The sequence below is a fragment of the Gorilla gorilla genome, chromosome 5 (genome assembly GCF_029281585.2).
Source record: "Gorilla gorilla gorilla isolate KB3781 chromosome 5, NHGRI_mGorGor1-v2.1_pri, whole genome shotgun sequence".
Taxonomy (NCBI): domain Eukaryota; kingdom Metazoa; phylum Chordata; class Mammalia; order Primates; family Hominidae; genus Gorilla; species Gorilla gorilla.
The window spans coordinates 159,496,200-159,516,817 of record NC_073229.2 but is presented as its reverse complement, the minus strand read 5'-3'; the positions used below and the strand labels follow the sequence as shown (position 1 = coordinate 159,516,817).

The window sequence follows — 20,618 nt, the reverse complement described above, 5'->3', positions numbered from 1 at the left end:
AAGCATGTAGAGTCAATAAGAGCATGCTGGCTTAATTCCAAAGGACAGACTATTCTAAACCAAAGTGTACACTCTGGTTATTTTCAGGAACAGCTGCTTTCTTGCCTAGTTCAAAACAAGAACAGAGAACCCAAAAGCATTAGATAACTTCATGGTAGTTCCTCTTCCAGCCAAACACACATACACGCAAAATTTTACATTGGTAAATCTGTCAGCCTCTCAGAAAAATGGTAGGCAGTAAATATATTTCCCTCAATGTGCATGTGTTTTTCTTAGTCTTCAAAGTATCTAATAATTGTGCTGTATAACACTATTTTCAAATATCACTTTATAGAGAAAATTTTTTTCCATTTACTGATCCCTGTACCAGGAATGAATCTGAATTATTGTTAATCATAGGAATAATATGATTTATTATTATATTAAGTCCAACAACAAATTTATAATAGACAGTACAGATATTTGTTATGGTGAAACAGGTTTTCCAAATAGCCGGTAGTTAGTTAATATACACTAAATCATTGGAAATATGGTCATAATTGTTGCTTCTTTTCTATAGCTAAAGAATAATATCAATTTGTATTTTTTTACTTTAGTAATTCTGTTCAAAGAAAATACAGTGATTTATTTCTATTATATTTAATAAAATTAATTTATGCTTGGATTTGCTTTAAACTTTTTGTAATATTTGAAGTTTTCTTACTTTATCTGAAGAGAACTGAATCAAAACTAACTTTGTATATATCAAGGATAGTGATGAAACTGACCTGAAGTCTTACCTTATAAGTAAGTTAAAACTAACATGCGGGCAGGCGCGGTGGCTCACGTCTGTAATCCCAGCACTTTGGGAGGCCAAGGCAGGTGGATCACCTGAGGTCGGGAGTTCAAGACCAGCCTGACCAACATGGAGAAACCCCCGTCTCTACTAAAAATACAAAATTAGCTGGGTGTGGTGGCGCATGCCTGTAATCCCAGCTACTTGGAGGCTGAGGCAGGAGAATCACTTGATCTCAGGAGGCATAGGTTGCAGTGAGCTGAGATCACGCCATTGCACTCCAGGCTGGGCAACAAGAGTGAAACTCCGTCTCAAAAAAAAATAAATAAATAAAGTGCTTATTTGTGTCCCATGAAGAATTTCAATGCAGATAGCACTAATATGTTTTTTCTTTCCCCATAATTTGTTTCAATAACTTATAACACCTATTTTGAGAAAAAAGTATTAATTTCATATAAATGTTATTTACATTTGAATAATATGTGTTATTCTGGAGTCTAGAGAGATAAGTGTCCCATAAAGAAGGTGGGTGGTATCCCAGTGATGTAACAGCAAAGCCTGTGTGAGTTACCTTTACCTCACACCCATAGATTCCGCTCCCAACAATAGAGTCCTGAAATGACCTACGCAGAGGAATCTCAAAGCCTCAAGAAATTAATAGGGACTCTCTCCTACTCCGAAAGGAACTTATAAGGCCTTTATTCTCTTGAAGGTCTGGCAACATGTTTGACTGCTTCTTTTCCACCTGTGCCTCTGCCATTGTATTTGATATATGTACCTCAGCCCCTACTGTGTCTCTTCTCCCACAACAGCCCTGTTTCTTGTCACTTTGGGCAAGTGTTCTCTATATTTCCAGGACCCTCTTAACTCTCTACAAGGTGAGACCCTGCAGGCTGCTTATCTTCTCAGTTTATCCAGCCTGAAGGCAGGACCTAGATAATTGCCAGTGGTTCTGAAATGAACATGAGAGAATCCCCCTGTAGTTTAACTTCAAAACAAGGTTTAGGGAATGTGTCATTTCCTCGATATCTTCCTAAATTCTCATTAATTAAAGGTTTCACAGAATAACCTAGGGATGAATTGCTTTTCTGTTTAGCAACCCACTCTTTATTTAGCTGATTTGAGTCTCTGAGCTTAGTCTCTGCCACATCTCATTTTCTTACACAGATCTTCCATTAAAACTTAGTTTAGAGAATACTATAAATGCTCAAATTCTAAGGCTTGTTTTTATCAGGTAACATATTTGCTCTTCATGATGTTTTTTCAAAGGTTCAGCAGGGCACAGTGGCTCATGCTTTTAATCTCAGCATTTTGGGAGGCCAGGGTGGATGGATCGCTTGAGCTCAGGAGTTCGAGACCAGCCTGGGCAACATGGTGAAACCCCATCTCTATAAAACGTACAAAAATTATCCAGGCATGGTAGTGTGCATCTGTAGTCCCAGCTGCTTGGGAGGCTGAGGTGGGAGGATCACTTCAGCCTGAGAGGATGAGGCTGCAGTGAACAGTGATCGTGCTACTGCACTCAAGTCTGGGCAACAGATCAAGACTCTGTGTCACAAAAAAAAAGTGGAGGATTAACCTAAATATAGTAACATCCCTCTAAAAGTCTGTTACAGATCTAAAATGTGAAAGATGTTATTGAGAGAACTTCCCACCAATCATTCCTAGTCATAAATTGTCCTTTAGACAGTGGCCAAATTGACTAGTATCAGTCGTTGTGTCTTCTGACTTGACAAGCAGCATGACCTTTTTTTGGAAGTTCTCCGTCACCCTAACTCTGCTGTCCTCTTGTTTTGTCAACCATTCTATTCCAGGGTTTCTCAACCTCGGCACTGTTGGCATTTGGGGCTGGATAATTCTTTGTTGTTGGGAATATGCTATGCATTATAACATGGTTAGTGCCATTGTTGGCCTCTGTCCACTAGATGCACCTCTTCCCACTCGTGACAATCAAAAATGTCTTTCAGACACGGCCAGATTTCCCCAGGGGTCAAAATCACCCCTCACTCTCCAGTTGAGAACCACTGCTATATTTTAATTTTTATGTATAATATATATAAATTACAATATAAATATTGTAATTAAAGGAAAAAAACACTTATAAGTATTAAAGGAATTACATATTATAAATATTGTAATCAAAGGAAAAAACACTTATAAGTAAAATAAAAAGCTTTTCATTTTAAGATCCTGTAATGAAATTTTGCTTACATTATTCCATTAACTGCCAGTATATGAGTAGTTGTATATGAGCTGTAGACTACCCTACTTAAAAACAAGCTGTAGACTACCCTACTTAAAAACAAGAATTTCACATAAAGGTATATCCAGCTTTGTGAGACTCAAAGTGATGAGTATATATAAAATGTCTAATAATTAAATTTAGATATCTATTGATTAATGTTAATTTCCTTTGCTTCAGAAGTTAACCATACGCTAATCTTTTCATAAACTATGGAAAATCAACTGTATGCTATTATTTTTATAATTACTTAGTCACAATAATGGGTCATATTGGTCTCTCATTTTAATATGGTTCCCCTTTAGGTACATAAAAAGGGAAGAACTTTTTCTTATTTAAGTGTGTCTTTTATTCAGACAAGCCATGCATACAATAAAAGATGTTTCAACATGTTGGAACAAATTTGCTTTTATTACTCTTTTATTTGAATTTTTTTGTACTTAATGAGTCTGTTCTCTTTTTAGCTCTCTCACCGCTTCCCCATTGCTACAGGCGTTTTTAAGCAGCCACCTCTTACACACCACTGTATTTGGGTGACCTGGTTTGGGAAGAACTATTCCCTAGTGATAAGAGATTAGGAAATAGTTTAGTCCCAAAAGAGGAAGTGGGTAACCCAAATGACCCTTCAGTTTGCAGGAATTCTAAGAAAGGGAGTGCATTCTGGTGCTTCTTGCTTCCGTGGTTGTCTGCAATCAGTTTTCATTCTTCTCAAACCGGGCCTCTCAGACCACTAGGAAATAAAAGCAGGATTATTTAGCAATATGATGCCAGATGCATCAGTAGCACTTGGAGTGTTTCACTTGTCTCACCAATCCCCAGGCCTGGTGGGGGGACATTTAGTTGTCCATTTCTTTCACTAGTGCCCAGGATTGGTGGGGGCACAACAAGTTGCCCATTTTTCTCACTTCTACTCTGGTATTTAACCATAGCTTTTGTAAAAATTATAGTATTGTATTGACACTGTCTCTTCATGAGATTTGTGATTACTTTCCTCAGCGAGGCCCGTGGTCTTGGTCATCTTTTTTGTTCTTCCCTACTGACTCTACCCCATTCTCTACAGCAGCAGGTCAGAAAAGAATGTCCACGTTTCTCACTCAAGCTGCTGATTTCTTACTCCAAGTTGACTTGGTCTTCTGCTTTCTTGAAGAGAGGCCATGTAATATGAATCCCCTCACATTTTCATCCCTACTTTCTCTATATTTCTGTAATTTTACCCTCCTTCAGCTGTTTTCGGGTATCAGAGAAGGAACTGCTTTTCCTTTCAATGGCAGACCTCTCCAGTTGTGCTTTTGGTCATTTTCCTTTCTCACATTCTTCTGGTCCTTATTCAACCAGTGATCCCCATCCCCACTCACCTACCAGCATTGGCATTTTTATTTATTCATTTAACACATACTTTGAGTGCCTGCTGGTTTTCTGTGCACTGTAGTAGAAGACAGTCTGGATGGTATAATGGTCAATAAAACAAAAATAGTCCTTGCACTTATGGAACTTACAGTCTAACAGGTGAAAGTAACTTTAATCAGAGAGTCACAAAATGAAACATAAAAGCAATAAAAGGACAGTGAAGGGAAACTATGAGACCATGTGGTGAGAAGTGCATGAATTAGGTTTTAAGAGGAGCTGGGTGGGTGGGAGGATTCGTTTGAGGCATTAGAAACAGCATGTGCAAAAGACTACTGTGGCCAGAAATGTTTCATCATGGCTGCAGCTTAGGATGCAAGGTTGAAAGCAGAAAAAGCTGGACCTGAACAAGTGGACAGGATTGAGGAGGTCCTTGGCTGGCATGTTAAGGAGGTGAATTTTATCCTGAAGGTAGTAAGGAGCCATCAAAGTATTTAAAGCAAGGGGATGACATGATCATATTGGTTGTTTCAAAAGCTCCTTCTAGAAGCTCTGAAAGACTGGGAAAAGCCTACTGAAAGAAATAAGACCAGAAGGGGCTGTTGCAATAATTCAAGCCAAAAATAATAAGGAGCTAGGAATTGGTGACTAAATCCATGTGAAGGAAAAGAAATCTGACTTTCTAATTGAAACATCTCAGTGTTTAAGAATGTAGGAAGGACTTCAATTTGAGACATGTAAAGTTCATAGCACCTGCAACAACCAATTGCAGATACCTTGCAGACATCTATGAGGCTCAAGAGAGATTTGCTGAAAACTCATATTTGCAAGATAGTTTTGATTAAAATTTATGAATCCAAGTATATTTTCAGAAAAATTGCTATATTTAAATTTGCTTTGCTGAAAACTAACCATTGCTAAGTTGTTACATTCTGAAGAAAACTTGATATCTGAATCCACGGGAATAGAGGAGTGTCAAGAATGAAAATGACAAAGGGTAGAAGACGGGGCCTTAAGGAATGCCATTTTTTTTTAGAGTGAATTGAAGGGAATGAACTTGGGAAGGATATTTCTGTGTAACAGCCACTGTCTGGTATACAGCCTTCTGGTCTCTGCTGATAACAGTATCCATTCTCCCATTCTTCAGTCTTCATTGCACCTTTTACCTGCCTCCTGAAGATACTTTCCTAAAATAGAAAACAAATAATGTGACTTACCAGTGCATAAATCTTAGTTGGCTCCATATTTGTCTATAAAGTCCAAATCTCGTAAGTTTTTATCTAGGTCTTACCCCTCAGAGATTAAATAGATGTTCTCACCTATTTTGCCTTATCTTCCAAAACACCCTTCTAATTATGCTGCCCCACAGATAAGTATTTGTTATTGTTTTTAATTGGCACAATTAGTATCCAAAACTACAAATCGTGATCAGGATGGTCTTCACTTTTTGGAGATGGAATCTCGCTCTGTCTCACAGGTTGGAGTGCCGTGGCACAATCTTGACTCACTGCAACCTCCGCCTCCTGGGTTCAAGCAATTCTCCTACCTCAGCCTCCCGAGTAACTGGGATTACAGGTGCCCGCCACCACACCCGGCTAATTTTTGCATTTTTAGTAGAGACCAGGGTTTCACTATGTTGGCCAGGCTGGTCTTGGACTCCTGACCTTGTGATCTGCCTGCCTTGGCCTCCCAAAGTGCTGGGATTACAGGTGTGAGCCACCACACCCGGCGGTCTTCACTTTTTGTTACAGTATGCTTCTAGAAACTGCATCTTAATACAGAAGAATTTTTTCCCTTAAGGAAGAGCATTATAATTGGAGGATTTAACATCAAGTAAACCAGATACATTATCAGTAATTCTGAAATCAGGCCGGGCCCAGTGGCTCATGCCCATAATTCTAGCACTTTGGGAAGCTGGGGCAGGAGGGTTGCTTGAGGCCAGGAGTTTAAGGCTAACCTGGACAATATAGTGAAACCTCATCTCTACTAAAAAATCAAAAAAATTAGACATGATGGGATACACCTGTAGTCCCAGCTACTCAAGAGACTGAGGCCACAGGTTGGCCTGAGCCCACAGGTTGGCCTGAGCCTAGGAGGTGAAGGCCATAGTGAGCTATGATCACACCACTGCACTCCAGCCTGAGTGACAGAGCGAGATCCTGTCTCAAATTAGAAAGTAAGTGAATAAACAAATATATACATACATACATTCTAAAGTCAAAGAAAACTTCAAACTTATGTGAATATTTAAAATCCTAAAATTGTGCTCCTGGAAACAGAGTTGTAGCAATAAAAGAAACCTTTCTAGTCTTGTTTAGAGCTTGTATACTCCAGTAGTTTGTAAACTGTCGTTTACAGAGCCCTATTCCTCAGGGATCTGGGGGCATAGGGTTGGGAAGCAGGGGGTGCCAGGCCATGCAAACCTAGTTTCACCCGGAGTAATTCTTCTTTCACATATTTATACATGAGCCTTTTGAATAAAATTGTATTGAAAATAGTTTTGCCATTAAATCAATTTGAAAAACACTAGTATAACCTTCAGACTACTTCTATAACCTTGGTAACTCTGGGCCTCCAATTCCTGGTCTGTAAAATAAGAGAATGGTGCTATGATGCTTATGTTTTTATTTTGAACCCTCACCTACTTTCAAGTGAAAAAAAAAAAAAAAGACCCCAAGAGAGGCTAAGTGGTTTACCCATGCCACATAAGAGTTAATGACAGAACCAAGACAAGAATTGAACCTCCAACTTTAGTTGTTTTTCCTCTCTCGCATCCTTTTTTTAAAAACTCCTACAAAGTAGATATAAACAAACTATGAAATTATATGGAAAAGGTATATCTATCATGAGGTATATAAGCCGCATGTAAAAATAGAACTATACTGTATCATAAATTTGCCTTATTTAAATCTCGTGTGCTAGATGTAACATACATTAATTGAACATTAACCTAATTTTATATTCATTCTTCAAGTTTATAAAAATATTTGGGGGAATTGTTTGCATAGCCCTTTTCTCTAATACAAAACTATCTATGAGTTGTTTTCTTCCTTATAAATTTCCACATAATCAGTGGAAGCATTTAATCATTCCATTAATCATTTATTTTATGTTAACTATCATTGCATTTAAATTTAAAAGCATCACTAACAAGTTGTGAGGGTTTGGAAAGCACAAGTCTCTAGATTCTGGTCCTTTCATTCGTCACCTTTGCTTTGCTCGTTTTTCCTCTCTTCATCCCCTCTCTAAATCAATGATATCCATGAAGAGGAAACAAAGTCATAAAACAACTTTCTAACAAGTGTGTGTGGAAAGAAGGGCAGTCATGTTCTTTGGCCTTGTCGATGGTGGGGGGTATTTGCGGGCTGATTGCACACCAGCCTTGGGGGCTTTTTTGTTTAAAGGTAAAATAAAACAAAACAGCTCATAGAGACACCTCCTTCTTCCCCCTCCTTCTGCCTCCATGAGTAACTACCTGTATGACGTGCTGCTGCTGAGACCAAGGAATGAGTGAGTAAAGGTGTTTAGAAGTCAAATATTGGTCCTAGTTAAGTAAGTGTCCTTTTCAAGTAAGTGGTAAACTTTGTAATGTGGACCCCCTTTTAACTTAGGAGTCATATAATTTGAACACAGGCTAAGCTGCCTCTGCATCATTAAAAAGGATTTGGGTTTGCCAGTGATAGGAATACACAGTAGAAAAGATGGCAGGGACCATGTTTAACATACCTAAGACAAACTTTCTGAGGATATCACAGAATCCATTTCACATGAACAGACTTAGCAGAATTGGCAAGACCTGCACATGGCAACATATTATTCATTTTTCAGGATAACAAAAAATAATTAAAAGTAACATTGGCCTAACACTGGTATATAGTTCAGTATGACTTCTCTCCCCTCAACCTCTGGAATAGGTTCAAATTGATGAGAATTTCTGATTAGAGCCCTTATGTTGAGTTTTTTGAAAAGTTTTATCAAGTTTCATATATACCTATATTGATGGTAAGTTGCTGGTCTTGCCATGGGCAAAGAGAGAAAAATGATACCGAGACCTTGTAAAGAATAGCTGGACATGGAGGCGCACACCTGTAATCCCAGCAACTCAGAAGGCTGGGGAGGATTGCTTGAGCCCAGGAGTTCAAGGTTGCAGTGAGCTACGATCATGCCACTGTACTCCAGCCTGAGCAACAAAGCATGACCCAATCTCTTAAAAAAAAGAAAAGAATAAAACATTTCACATTTAATTTGATTGCTATGTTTAGAATTTATTTCACAAGTCTGGAAAGAAACAGGATAATTTCTGTTATGATGGTGCTTTCTGAGGTTTTGATGACTTTCTTTGCTTATTGCTCTATTGGATGAGGGCAGTCTGAATTAGTAGTTGAATCTGAAATTTCCCGTGTATATGTACTTTTTTCCCAAACACGTTTTAACTGAGTCAGAGCAATTCCACTGGTGGAGAAAAATTAAGATGTCATGGGTTCTTTTGTTGTTCTACCAAATGGGTCACCTGTTGCAACACTCACCTTTCACCACAAAGTCTCCTTGCTCTTTAATTCTTGTTTTTATCATGCTTGACTTAAAGCTCTACAGCTAGCAGTAATAATCATATAATTATGGTCCAGAAAAGCATAATATCCTCTTGAAATCTGTAAGAAAAGTAATGCTTGTTTAAAGATAGTGCCAAATCTTGCTGAAGAATGATCTTGCAGAAATCTGATTGTGAAGAAGGAAATCTAAAAAGGCCAAACAAGCTTCAGTAGAGATAACACCAGGAAAGCAGTTACTCAAACAAGACTGAAAGAGAAGGTTGTATTCCTTTTCTTTCATTTCATTTTGTTTTTATGTTTTCTGGATTACTGAAATAATTAGGAACATATGGTATATCTGTTTCATTTGTATATTATTGAACTTCAACATAGTAACAATTTATGTTTTCTTTGTGAGTGTTAAACAGATCCTTTCCATAACGTGATTATCTCTAAAAAAAATTGCAATTCATTTTATAGCAACATTAGGTCGATTTATAGATTATATATCATATCAAACTCAATTTCCCACAGTATAATATGAAATTAATGTTTCAGATTCTAAAGGAAGTATCCGATGCTCAGGGTATAATTTGGTACCCTTGAAAGTGCTTATTGTTTTTCTCACGAAGGTGCCATTAATAAAACAAGATATACTGAACACATTCTGTACATTTAAAGAGCTTTCAAATTCAAACTCTTGCATACAGATCAATGCGTATTACTATGAAAATATAGAGTATACTGTAAAGAATATGAAGGAAAGATGCAGGCTAAAAGATATAGTTAGAGCTTAAGTAATATACCACATTGTATTGGGAGATTAATTTAAACTGATTCACAACTGATTTTTTTTTTTTTTTTGTCACATACCTGAAAGCTGACTTTACTTATAAAGAGTGTTTAAACTCTCTGGAGAACTACTTCCTTGGTTTCTCATGGGAGCAAATATATTGTCCTGATAGACAATATATGTTCAGGACAAGCATAGATATTCCTGTTCAAAACAGGCATATTCTCTCCCCATTCAGGAAGTTGGTGGGTTTTCAGCATGTGAATATTGACTGTGTTGTCTTTTCTCATTTTTTACTTACTACTTGTTTTTCCTCTTCTTCCACAGCAATCAATCAATAAGAACAAGTCCCAGGACTTCAGACTAGGCTCAGAATCTATGACACAGTAAGCAACTTCTTCAAAATAATTTGCAGTGATAAATGGTTGGGGTTTTCTTTTAAGGACGATTTCTCCATTTCTTATTTTTATAACATTATCAAACTATAAGTTAAATTTCAGATAGTTGATTTTAAAGGAGTTTAGCTTGTTTACGATTTTTTTTCTTTTTTTTTTTTTTGGAGACAGAGTCTTGCTGTGTCACCCAGGCTGGAGTGCCGTGGCACAATCTCAGCTCACTGCAACCTCCACCTCCTGGGCTCAAGCAATTCTCCTGCCTCAGCCTCCCAAGTAGCTGGGATTACAGGCACGCACCTCTGCACCCAGCTAATTTTTGTATTTTTAGTAGAGACAGGGTTTCACCATGTTGGCCAGGCTGGTCTTGAACTCCTGACCTCAGGTGATCCACCTGCCTCGGCCTCCCAAAGTACTGGAATTACAGGCATGAGCCACCGTGCCCGGCTGTTTAAACGATGAAATATTTTAATAGTTGGACTCTGAGAATGTGTATTATTACAAAGTTATAAGAAATCCTATTAAACTAGTATCACACAAAACTTTAGAGGACCTATTTTGTCATTTATTTTTATTTGAGTACTATTTTGAAATAACATTAACTGAAAACAAGTGAATGATGTGTTAAAAGTAAAATTATGAATGCCTTTTTTGAAGCATTAAGAAAAAAGCTAATAAGCAGAACATTGTCATTATATATTTTCTACAAATGCTTAATGTATTTGGGTAATTTATTTTGAAGTATTTATTTTAAAAGAACTCTGGAAAGTTTTTATATTTTTAATTAGTACTTGCTGTGTCACTTAATGTACCCATCAAAAGTCACTCTTTTGCCTCAAAAAAAAACTTTACATCAAAACATTCCCAAAATATTTCTCAATTTTTATCATTTTCAGTTATCTTTTGGACCTAACATTATGTCCAAACTTTATATTCAAATTACATTACTAACAAAATATAACGGAAGTATGACAGCATTGAACAGCTTAGCTATCATACTGTCCCATTCCCATCACCACCACCCCCACATACATTGCTGGGTGCTTGCTTACTCACACATGCACACAGACAATCCCTGCTGAGCTTCCTTGGGGAAAATATTTGTTCAAGTTAACCCTGCTATATGCTTTGGCAATTTGAAGAATAATATGTCTCTTCCAGTACAAAAATTCTGATTCAGATGACAGTTATTTACAGGAATTGTCTAATAAAATCATGCAGCATTTAACAAGACAGTATTTCATTGTACAGATGAAAGACAAATGTAATTTTTAAGAGTCACAGAATCATGATCTAGAAGATACCTTAGAAATTCTTTCTATAATCTCTCCAGGTTTTATAGTTTCTTATTTTACTGTTATCAGTCAGATATGTTTTTAGTTCCAGTCTCTGGACATTTAAAATTTTACATAATAGTAGATAAACAGTCACTGACCCTAAGGAGCGTATACTCAACAACAAAATACACTAGAAACAATAAGGACAGACTGTTTCAACAACCAAAAAAAAATGACCATGTTTAACACATGATGGGAACAGTGCTCTTGGTGTCTTTGAACATATTTCATAAAAATTTTTAGAACTTTTTACTTAATATTATGCAAATGAAAAAATGTCTCCTACATACTCCTCACTCGGTCTACATTTCATACCAGTTTTCACGAGATACAGAGATCCATGTCATGCCCTCCAGATTAAAGTTCAATAAAACCTCACAAACATCTCAGCTTCTAAAGGATGTCAGTATAGCTCAGCTTCTCTTTTTGAAGATGCTTCTGAAAATAAAAATTTTCATGAGAAGTTCAGATATGTCTAAATGCCCAAGTTCATCTAAAGCTTTTGGACTTTCCCTACTTACAATTTCTTAGAAGTAAGGATGAATTAAGATAGATTTCTCATGACTTGAAAACTGTAGGCGAGTTGATGGTGGAAACACTAGAGCCCAGCACGTACAAAGAAGTCATTTCTTTGATTTACCTAAATGAGTTTCTTGTACCCAAGTAAATGGACAGAGGCTAATTTTTTGTTTCTTTGCAGCCCTGCCTTTCAGTTTGTAAGTTTTGCTTATTAGTTGGTTGACCAATATATGTAAATGAGCCACGTAGACAGCCTCTTATTACTTTCCACTTGAATTTCTTGTCTTGTTTTTTTGTTTTTTTTTTTTTTTGAGAAATGTCAGTCACTTCTGTGCAAGCAATTTATACACATTTTAGTAAAGTTACATTCTCTTTTTTAAGGTATCTAGAAGAAACTTCTATTGTTAATTTAACAAAGGTATTTTCCTGAAAATCTTAAACTTCTACATTTTGTACCACATGCCCCGTGATGTTCTTCATATATTATCTGCTGCCTAAGTCAGAGTTGGTAATGAGGCTGCTATAAATATGCTGTCATCCTTAACAAGTAGTATTAATGTTCCATAGTTAACTAATATAGCCTGTATTGAATTTCGTTGGGTTTTTTTTAACATAGCAACCTTTATTTCATTAACAGCTTTGTTCAGAGAGAGGTTAATTCATATAGTTAATCATATTAAATTCTTTTACTTATAAACCCTGAAATCTGAACTAAATGAATGAAATCTCTTCTTAATATGGTGTGGCTATAAATGTCAATTCCAAGCATCCTGTCACTCCGCTGTATATTTTTTTCCATTTTTATAATAACCATTCCAGGCTCTTTCATTTCTCTTTATGAGGAGGTAGTTTATAGTCCACATTTTTTTTTCTAAAATAATCCTGCTACTTGCCACTTTTCTTCTAAATTTTTACTTTTATTATCCGTTTTCTGCCTTTTTTTAACCCTCATCCTACCCCCAGTTTCTAAAATTAAAGGCATTTATTGTCATGTGTGTGACCTCACAGTGTGCCCAGCAGTGAGCTAGATGCATTGACAGATATTAAAGAAGCATTACAGGTCAGATGAGGAAATAGAAATAAGAAGCATTTAGAAGGCAACCAATTATATAATTAGGTGCAAAATGATGTGATGCAAATTGTAATTACAGAAGAGAGCTGAATGAGAAGGCAGGAGGAATATGCATAGCTAGAGAAGGCCTCTAGATAAAGGTAAGGCTTGAGTTTTTGTCTGCCTCATGGGAGGGCATTTGGATGTGATGTGGGAAAGAACTAGTCTAAAGGAGCATACGGCTATGAAGAGAGGGGAGAGAGTGGGAGGAGACTGACTGATTAGTGTCTTGGAGTTGGGGAATTGCAGTGGGAGAAAAAAACAGGATAGAGATTGTGGCTCTAGAAGAATGCAATGTGAGTGTTTTGAGGGCATCTGATGATTGGAAGGTGGGGCTAGGAGACATGTCTTGCTGTATTTGCCCAGCATTTTACATGAGCCTGAGCAAACATTATTTGTCTGTATCAAGAATTTGGTCTTGTCCTAGACCTCGATGCTACTGCCATAAAGAGGAAGGGTCAGGATTAGCCTTTCAAGGTGTCAGTAGTTCATTTGTGAGCATCAGTCCAATTGGGAAAATGTGATCATCTGCTCTCTGTTCTAGGTGCTATACTAGGTACTGAAATGCAGTGATGAATGATATGATACACAACTTGTACATTGTGGAAGTGCCCAGTGTGGCAAGGAAGACAGACACGTAATAGTCATTTGCTAAATATAGATTTGCTGAGCACCTACAATGTGTGTTCTAGGCACTGAGGGTACAGCAGTAAACAGATAAAAAATCCCTGCTATAAGGAGCTAACATTTTATTTACCTATATGCAAAATAAGTAAAATGTCTAATTATACCAGATGTGTGCTACAGTATGGAGAAAAATAAAGCATGGGTAGGGGAAAGGAAAGGAGACATGAAGGTTGCAGTTGTAAATCAGAGCGTGAGAGAAGGCCTGAGAAAAGCGGAAGGAGGCAGGGAATTGAGTATGTAGAAGACAAGTGCAGCGGGCCCTGAAGCAGAAGCATGCCTGTTACCCTCAAAGAAAAGTAAGGAAATTAGGCTTTTTAGAGTAGAGTAAGCAAGTGGGAGAGATTGGATAAAATCAGAGACAGTAACAAGATCTTATATACTATTATAAGACTTCTGGCTTTTACACCAAGTGAAGTAGGAAGCCATTAAACACAGGAAGTGACCTAACAATTTAACAGAATCCCTCTGACATTTAAGATAAGAGTAGACATTAATGGGGAGGAGCCAAGATGGCCGAATAGGAACAGCTCCGGTCTACAGCTCCCAGCGTGAGCGACGCAGAAGACGGGTGATTTCTGCATTTCCATCTGAGGTACCGGGTTCATCTCACTAGGGAGTGCCAGACAGTGGGCACAGGCCAGTGGGTGCGCGCACTGTGCGCGAGCCGAAGCAGGGTGAGGCATTGCCTCACCTGGGAAGCGCAAGGGGTCAGGGAGTTTCCTTTCCGAGTCAAAGAAAGGGGTGACGGACGCACCTGGAAAATCGGGTCACTCCCACCCGAATATTGCGCTTTTCAGACCCGCTTAAAAAACGGCGCACCACGAGACTGTATCCCACACCTGGCTCGGAGGGTCCTACACCCACGGAGTCTCGCTGATTGCTAGCACAACAGTCTGAGATCAAACTGCAAGGCGGCAGCGAGGCTGGGGGAGGGGCGCCCGCCATTGCCCAGGCTTGCTTAGGTAAACAAAGCAGCTGGGAAGCTCGAACTGGGTGGAGCCCACCACAGCTCCAGGAGGCCTGCCTGCCACTGTAGGCTCCACTTCTGGGGGCAGGGCACAGACAAACAAAAAGACAGCAGTAACCTCTGCAGACTTAAATGTCCCTGCCTGACAGCTTTGAAGAGAGCAGTGGTTCTCCCAGCACGCAGCTGGAGATCTGAGAACCGGCAGACTGCCTCCTCAAGTGGGTCCCTGACCCCTGACCCTCGAGCAGCCTAACTGGGAGGCACCCCCCAGCAGGGGCACACTGACACCTCACACGGCAGGGTATTCCAACAGACGTGCAGCTGAGGGTCCTGTCTGTTAGAAGGAAAACTAACAAACAGAAAGGACATCCACACCGAAAACCCATCTGTACATCACCATCATCAAAGACCAAAAGTAGATAAAACCACAAAGATGGGCAAAAAACAGAACAGAAAACCTGGAAACTCTAAAACGCAGAGCGTCTCTCCTCCTCCAAAGGAACGCAGTTCCTCACCAGCAACGGAACAAAGCTGGATGGAGAATGACTTTGACGAGCTGAGAGAAGAAAGCTTCAGACGATCAAATTACTCTGAGCTACAGGAGGACATTCAAACCAAAGGCAAAGAAGTTGAAAACTTTGAAAAAAATTTAGAAGAATGTATAACTAGAATAACCAATACAGAGAAGTGCTTAAAGGAGCTGATGGAGCTGAAAACCAAGGCTCGAGAACTACGTGAAGAATGCAGAAGCCTCAGGAGCCGATGCGATCAACTGGAAGAAAGGGTTTCAGCAATGGAAGATGAAATGAATGAAATGAAGCAAGAAGGGAAGTTTAGAGAAAAAAGAATAAAAAGAAATGAGCAAAGCCTCCAAGAAATATGGGACTATGTGAAAAGACCAAATCTACGTCTGATTGGTGTACCTGAAAGTGACGGGGAGAATGGAACCAAGTTGGAAAACACTCTGCAGGATATTATCCAGTAGAACTTCCCCAATCTAGCAAGGCAGGCCAACGTTCAGATTCAGGAAATACAGAGAACGCCACAAAGATACTCCTCGAGAAGAGCAACTCCAAGACACGTAATTGTCAGATTCACCAAAGTTGAAATGAAGGAAAAAATGTTAAGGGCAGCCAGAGAGAAAGGTCGGGTTACCCTCAAAGGGAAGCCCATCAGACTAACAGCGGATCTCTCAGCAGAAACCCTACAAGCCAGAAGAGAGTGGGGGCCAATATTCAACATTCTTAAAGAAAAGAATTTTCAACCCAGAATTTCATATCCAGCCAAAGTAAGCTTCATAAGTGAAGGAGAAATAAAATCCTTTACAGACAAGCAAATGCTGAGAGATTTTGTCACCACCAGGCCTGCCCTAAAAGAGCTCCTGAAGGAAGCGCTAAACATGGAAAGGAACAACCAGTACCAGCCGCTGCAAAATCATGCCAAAATGTAAAGACCGTCGAGACTAGGAAGAAACTGCATCAACTAACGAGCAAAATCACTAGCTAACATCATAATGACAGGATCAAATTCACACGTAACAATATTAACTTTAAATGTAAATGGACTAAATTCTCCAATTAAAAGACACAGACTGGCAAGTTGGATAAAGAGTCAAGACCCATCACTGTGCTGTATTCAGGAAACCCATCTCACGTGCAGAGACACACATAGGCTCAAAATAAAAGGATGGAGGAAGATCTACCAAGCAAAGGGAAAACAAAAAAAGGCAGGGGTTACAATCCTAGTCTCTGATAAAACAGACTTTAAACCAACAAAGATCAAAAGAGACAAAGAAGGCCATTACATAATGGTAAAGGGATCAATTCAACAAAAAGAGCTAACTATCCTAAATATATATGCACCCAATACAGGAGCACCCAGATTCATAAAGCAAGTCCTGAGTGACCTACAAAGAGACTTAGACTCCCACACATTAATAATGGGAGACTTTAACACCCCACTGTCAACATTAGACAGATCAACGAGACAGAAAGTCAACAAGGATACCCAGGAGTTGAACTCAGCTCTGCACCAAGTGGACCTAATAGACATCTGCAGAACTCTCCACCCCAAATCAACAGAATATACATTTTTTTCAGCACCACACCACACCTATTCCAAAATTGACCACATAGTTGGAAGTAAAGCTCTCCTCAGCAAATGTAAAAGAACAGAAATTATAACAAACTATCTCTCAGACCACAGTGCAATCAAACTAGAACTCAGGATTAAGAATCTCACTCAAAGCCACTCAACTACATGGAAACTGAACAACCTGCTCCTGAATGACTACTGGGTACATAACGAAATGAAGGCAGAAATAAAGATGTTCTTTCAAACCAACGAGAACAAAGACACAACATACCAGAATCTCTGGGACGCATTCAAAGCAGTGTGTAGAGGGAAATTTATAGCACTAAATGCCCACAAGAGAAAGCAGGAAAGATCCAAAATTGACACCCTAACATCGCAATTAAAAGAACTAGAAAAGCAAGAGCCAAACACATTCAAAAGCTAGCAGAAGGCAAGAAATAACTAAAATCAGAGCAGAACTGAAGGACATAGAGACACAAAAAACCCTTCAAAAAATCAATGAATCCAGGAGCTGGTTTTTTGAAAGGATCAACAAAATTGATAGACCGCTAGCAAGACTAATAAAGAAAAAAAGAGAGAAGAATCAAATAGACACAATAAAAAATGATAAAGGGGATATCACCACCGATCCCACAGAAATACAAACTACCATCAGAGAATACTACAAACACCTCTACGCAGATAAACTAGAAAATCTAGAAGAAATGGATAAATTCCTCGACACACTCTCCCAAGACTAAACCAGGAAGAAGTTGAATCTCTGAATAGACCAATAACAGGAGCTGAAATTGTGGCAATAATCAATAGTTTACCAACCAAAAAGAGTCCAGGACCAGATGGATTCACAGCCAAATTCTACCAGAGATAAAAGGAGGAACTGGTACCATTCCTTCTGAAACTATTCCAATCAATAGAAAAAGAGGGAATCCTCCCTAACTCATTTTATGACGCCAGCATCATTCTGATACCAAAGCCGGGCAGAGACACAACCAAAAAAGAGAATTTTAGACCAATATCCTTGATGAACATTGATGCAAAAATCCTCAATAAAATACTGGCAAACCAAATCCAGCAGCACATCAAAAAGCTTATCCACCATGATCAAGTGGGCTTCATCCCTGGGATGCAAGGCTGGTTCAATATACGCAAATCAATAAATGTAATCCAGCATATAAACAGAGCCAAAGACAAAAACCACATGATTATCTCAATAGATGCAGAAAAAGCCTTTGACAAAATTCAACAACCCTTCATGCTAAAAACTCTCAATAAATTAGGTATTGACAGGACATATTTCAAAATAATAAGAGCTATCTATGACAAACCCACAGCCAATATCATACTGAATGGGCAAAAACTGGAAGCATTCCCTTTGAAAACTGGCACAAGACAGGGATGCCCTCTCTCACCACTCCTGTTCAACATAGTGTTGGAAGTTCTGGCCAGGGCAATTAGGCAGGAGAAGGAAATAAAGGGTATTCAATTAGGAAAAGAGGAAGTCAAATTGTCCCTGTTCGCAGACGACATGATTGTATATCTAGAAAACCCCATTGTCTCAGCCCAAAATCTCCTTAAGCTGATAAGCAACTTCAGCAAAGTCTCAGGATACAAAATCAATGTACAAAAATCACAAGCATTCTTATACACCAACAACAGACAGAGAGCCAAATCATGAGTGAACTCCCATTCACAATTGCTTCAAAGAGAATAAAATACCTAGGAATCCAACTTACAAGGGATGTGAAGGACCTCTTCAAGGAGAACTACAAACCACTGCTCAAGGAAATAAAAGATGATACAAACAAATGGAAGAACATTCCATGCTCATGGGTAGGAAGAATCAATATTGTGAAAATGGCCATACTGCCCAAGGTAATTTACAGATTCAATGCCATCCCCATCAAGCTACCAATGACTTTCTTCACAGAATTGGAAAAAACTACTTTAAAGTTTATATGGAACCAAAAAAGAGCCCGCATCGCCAAGTCAATCCTAAGCCAAAAGAACAAAGCTGGAGGCATCACACTACCTGACTTCAAACTATACTACAAGGCTACAGTAACCAAAACAGCATGGTACTGGTACCAAAACAGAGATATAGATCAATGGAACAGAACAGAGCCCTCAGAAATAACGCCGCATACCTACAACTATCTGATCTTTGACAAACCTGAGAAAAACAAGCAATGGGGAAAGGATTCCCTATTTAATAAATGGTGCTGGGAAAACTGGCTAGCCATATGTAGAGAGCTGAAACTGGATCCCTTCCTTACACCTTATACAAAAATCAATTCAAGATGGATTAAAGATTTAAACGTTAGACCTAAAACCATAAAAACCCTAGAAGAAAACCTAGGCATTACCATTCAGGACATAGACATGGGCAAGGACTTCATGTCCAAAACACCAAAAGCAATGGCAACAAAAGACAAAATTGACAAATGGGATCTAATTAAACTAAAGAGCTTCTGCACAGCAAAAGAAACTACCATCAGAGTGAACAGGCAACCTACAAAATGGGAGAAAATTTTCGCAACCTACTCATCTGACAAAGGGCTAATATCCAGAATCTACAATGAACTCAAACAAATTTACAAGAAAAAAACAAACAACCCCATCAAAAAGTGGGCGAAGGACATGAACAGACACTTCTCAAAAGAAGACATTTATGCAGCCAAAAAACACATGAAAAAATGCTCATCATCACTGGCCATCAGAGAAATGCAAATCAAAACCACTATGAGATACCATCTCACACCAGTTAGAATGGCAATCATTTAAAAAGTCAGGAAACAACAGGTGCTGGAGAGGATGTGGAGAAATAGGAACACTTTTACACTGTTGGTGGGACTGTAAACTAGTTCAACCATTGTGGAAGTCAGTGTGGCGATTCCTCAGGGATCTAGAACTAGAAATACCATTTGACACAGCCATCCCATTACTGGGTATATACCCAAATGACTATAAATCATGCTGCTATAAAGACACATGCACATGTATGTTTATTGCGGCACTATTCACAATAGCAAAGACTTGGAACCAACCCAAATGTCCAACAATGATAGACTGGATTAAGAAAATGTGGCACATATACACCATGGAATACTATGCAGCCATAAAAAATGATGAGTTCATGTCCTTTGTAGGGACATGGATGAAATTGGAAATCATCATTCTCAGTAAACTATCGCAAGAACAAAAAACCAAACACCACATATTCTCACTCATAGGTGGGAACTGAACAATGAGATCACATGGACACAGGAAGGGGAATATCACACTCTGGGGACTGGGGTGGGGTGGGGTGAGGGGGGAGGGATAGCATTGGGAGATATACCTAATGCTAGATGACGAGTTAGTGGGTGCAGCGCACCAGCATGGCACATGTATACATATGTAACTAACCTGCACAATGTGCACATGTACCCTAAAACTTAAAGTATAATAAAAAAATAATAATAAAAATAAAAAAAAAGAAAAAATAAATAAAAATAAAAAAAAGGAAAAAAAAAAAAGAATAGACATTAATGGACAAGGGTTGAATCAGAGAGACCAGTTAAAATAATATTGAAATTATCCAGGTGAGACTTGGTGGTGGTGCCTCGGAAAAAAGTGGGAGCAATGAAATTAGTGAAAAGAGGTCAGATTTTATGTATGCATATATATTTCTAACTTATAAAGAGATACACTTGATATAAAATAAATTGCGGCCAGGCGCGGTGGCTCACGCCTGTAATCCTAGCACTTTGGGAGGCCGAGGCAAACGGATCATCTGAGGTCAGGAGTTCGAGACCAGCCTGGCCAACATGGTGAAACTTTGTCTGTACT

General features: G+C 38.6%; 1 protein-coding gene across 17 annotated transcripts in view; it reads left to right on the top strand.

The window, feature by feature from the left end:
• The window catches only part of AHI1 (Abelson helper integration site 1), a 215,308-nt gene that overhangs the window by 182,610 nt on the left and 12,080 nt on the right, over positions 1 to 20,618 (top strand). For 15 of the 17 annotated variants that reach the window (XM_055391068.1, XM_031012265.2, XM_004044725.4 and 12 more), the window contains one exon: positions 10,011 to 10,069. In XM_055391068.1, coding sequence (XP_055247043.1) covers positions 10,011 to 10,069 — 59 coding nt within the window. Of the gene's footprint in view, positions 1 to 7,829; positions 7,872 to 10,010; positions 10,070 to 13,082; positions 13,144 to 20,618 lie in introns of all 17 variants that reach the window. The other 2 variants (XR_010134375.1, XM_055391065.2) reach the window with 2 other exon arrangements.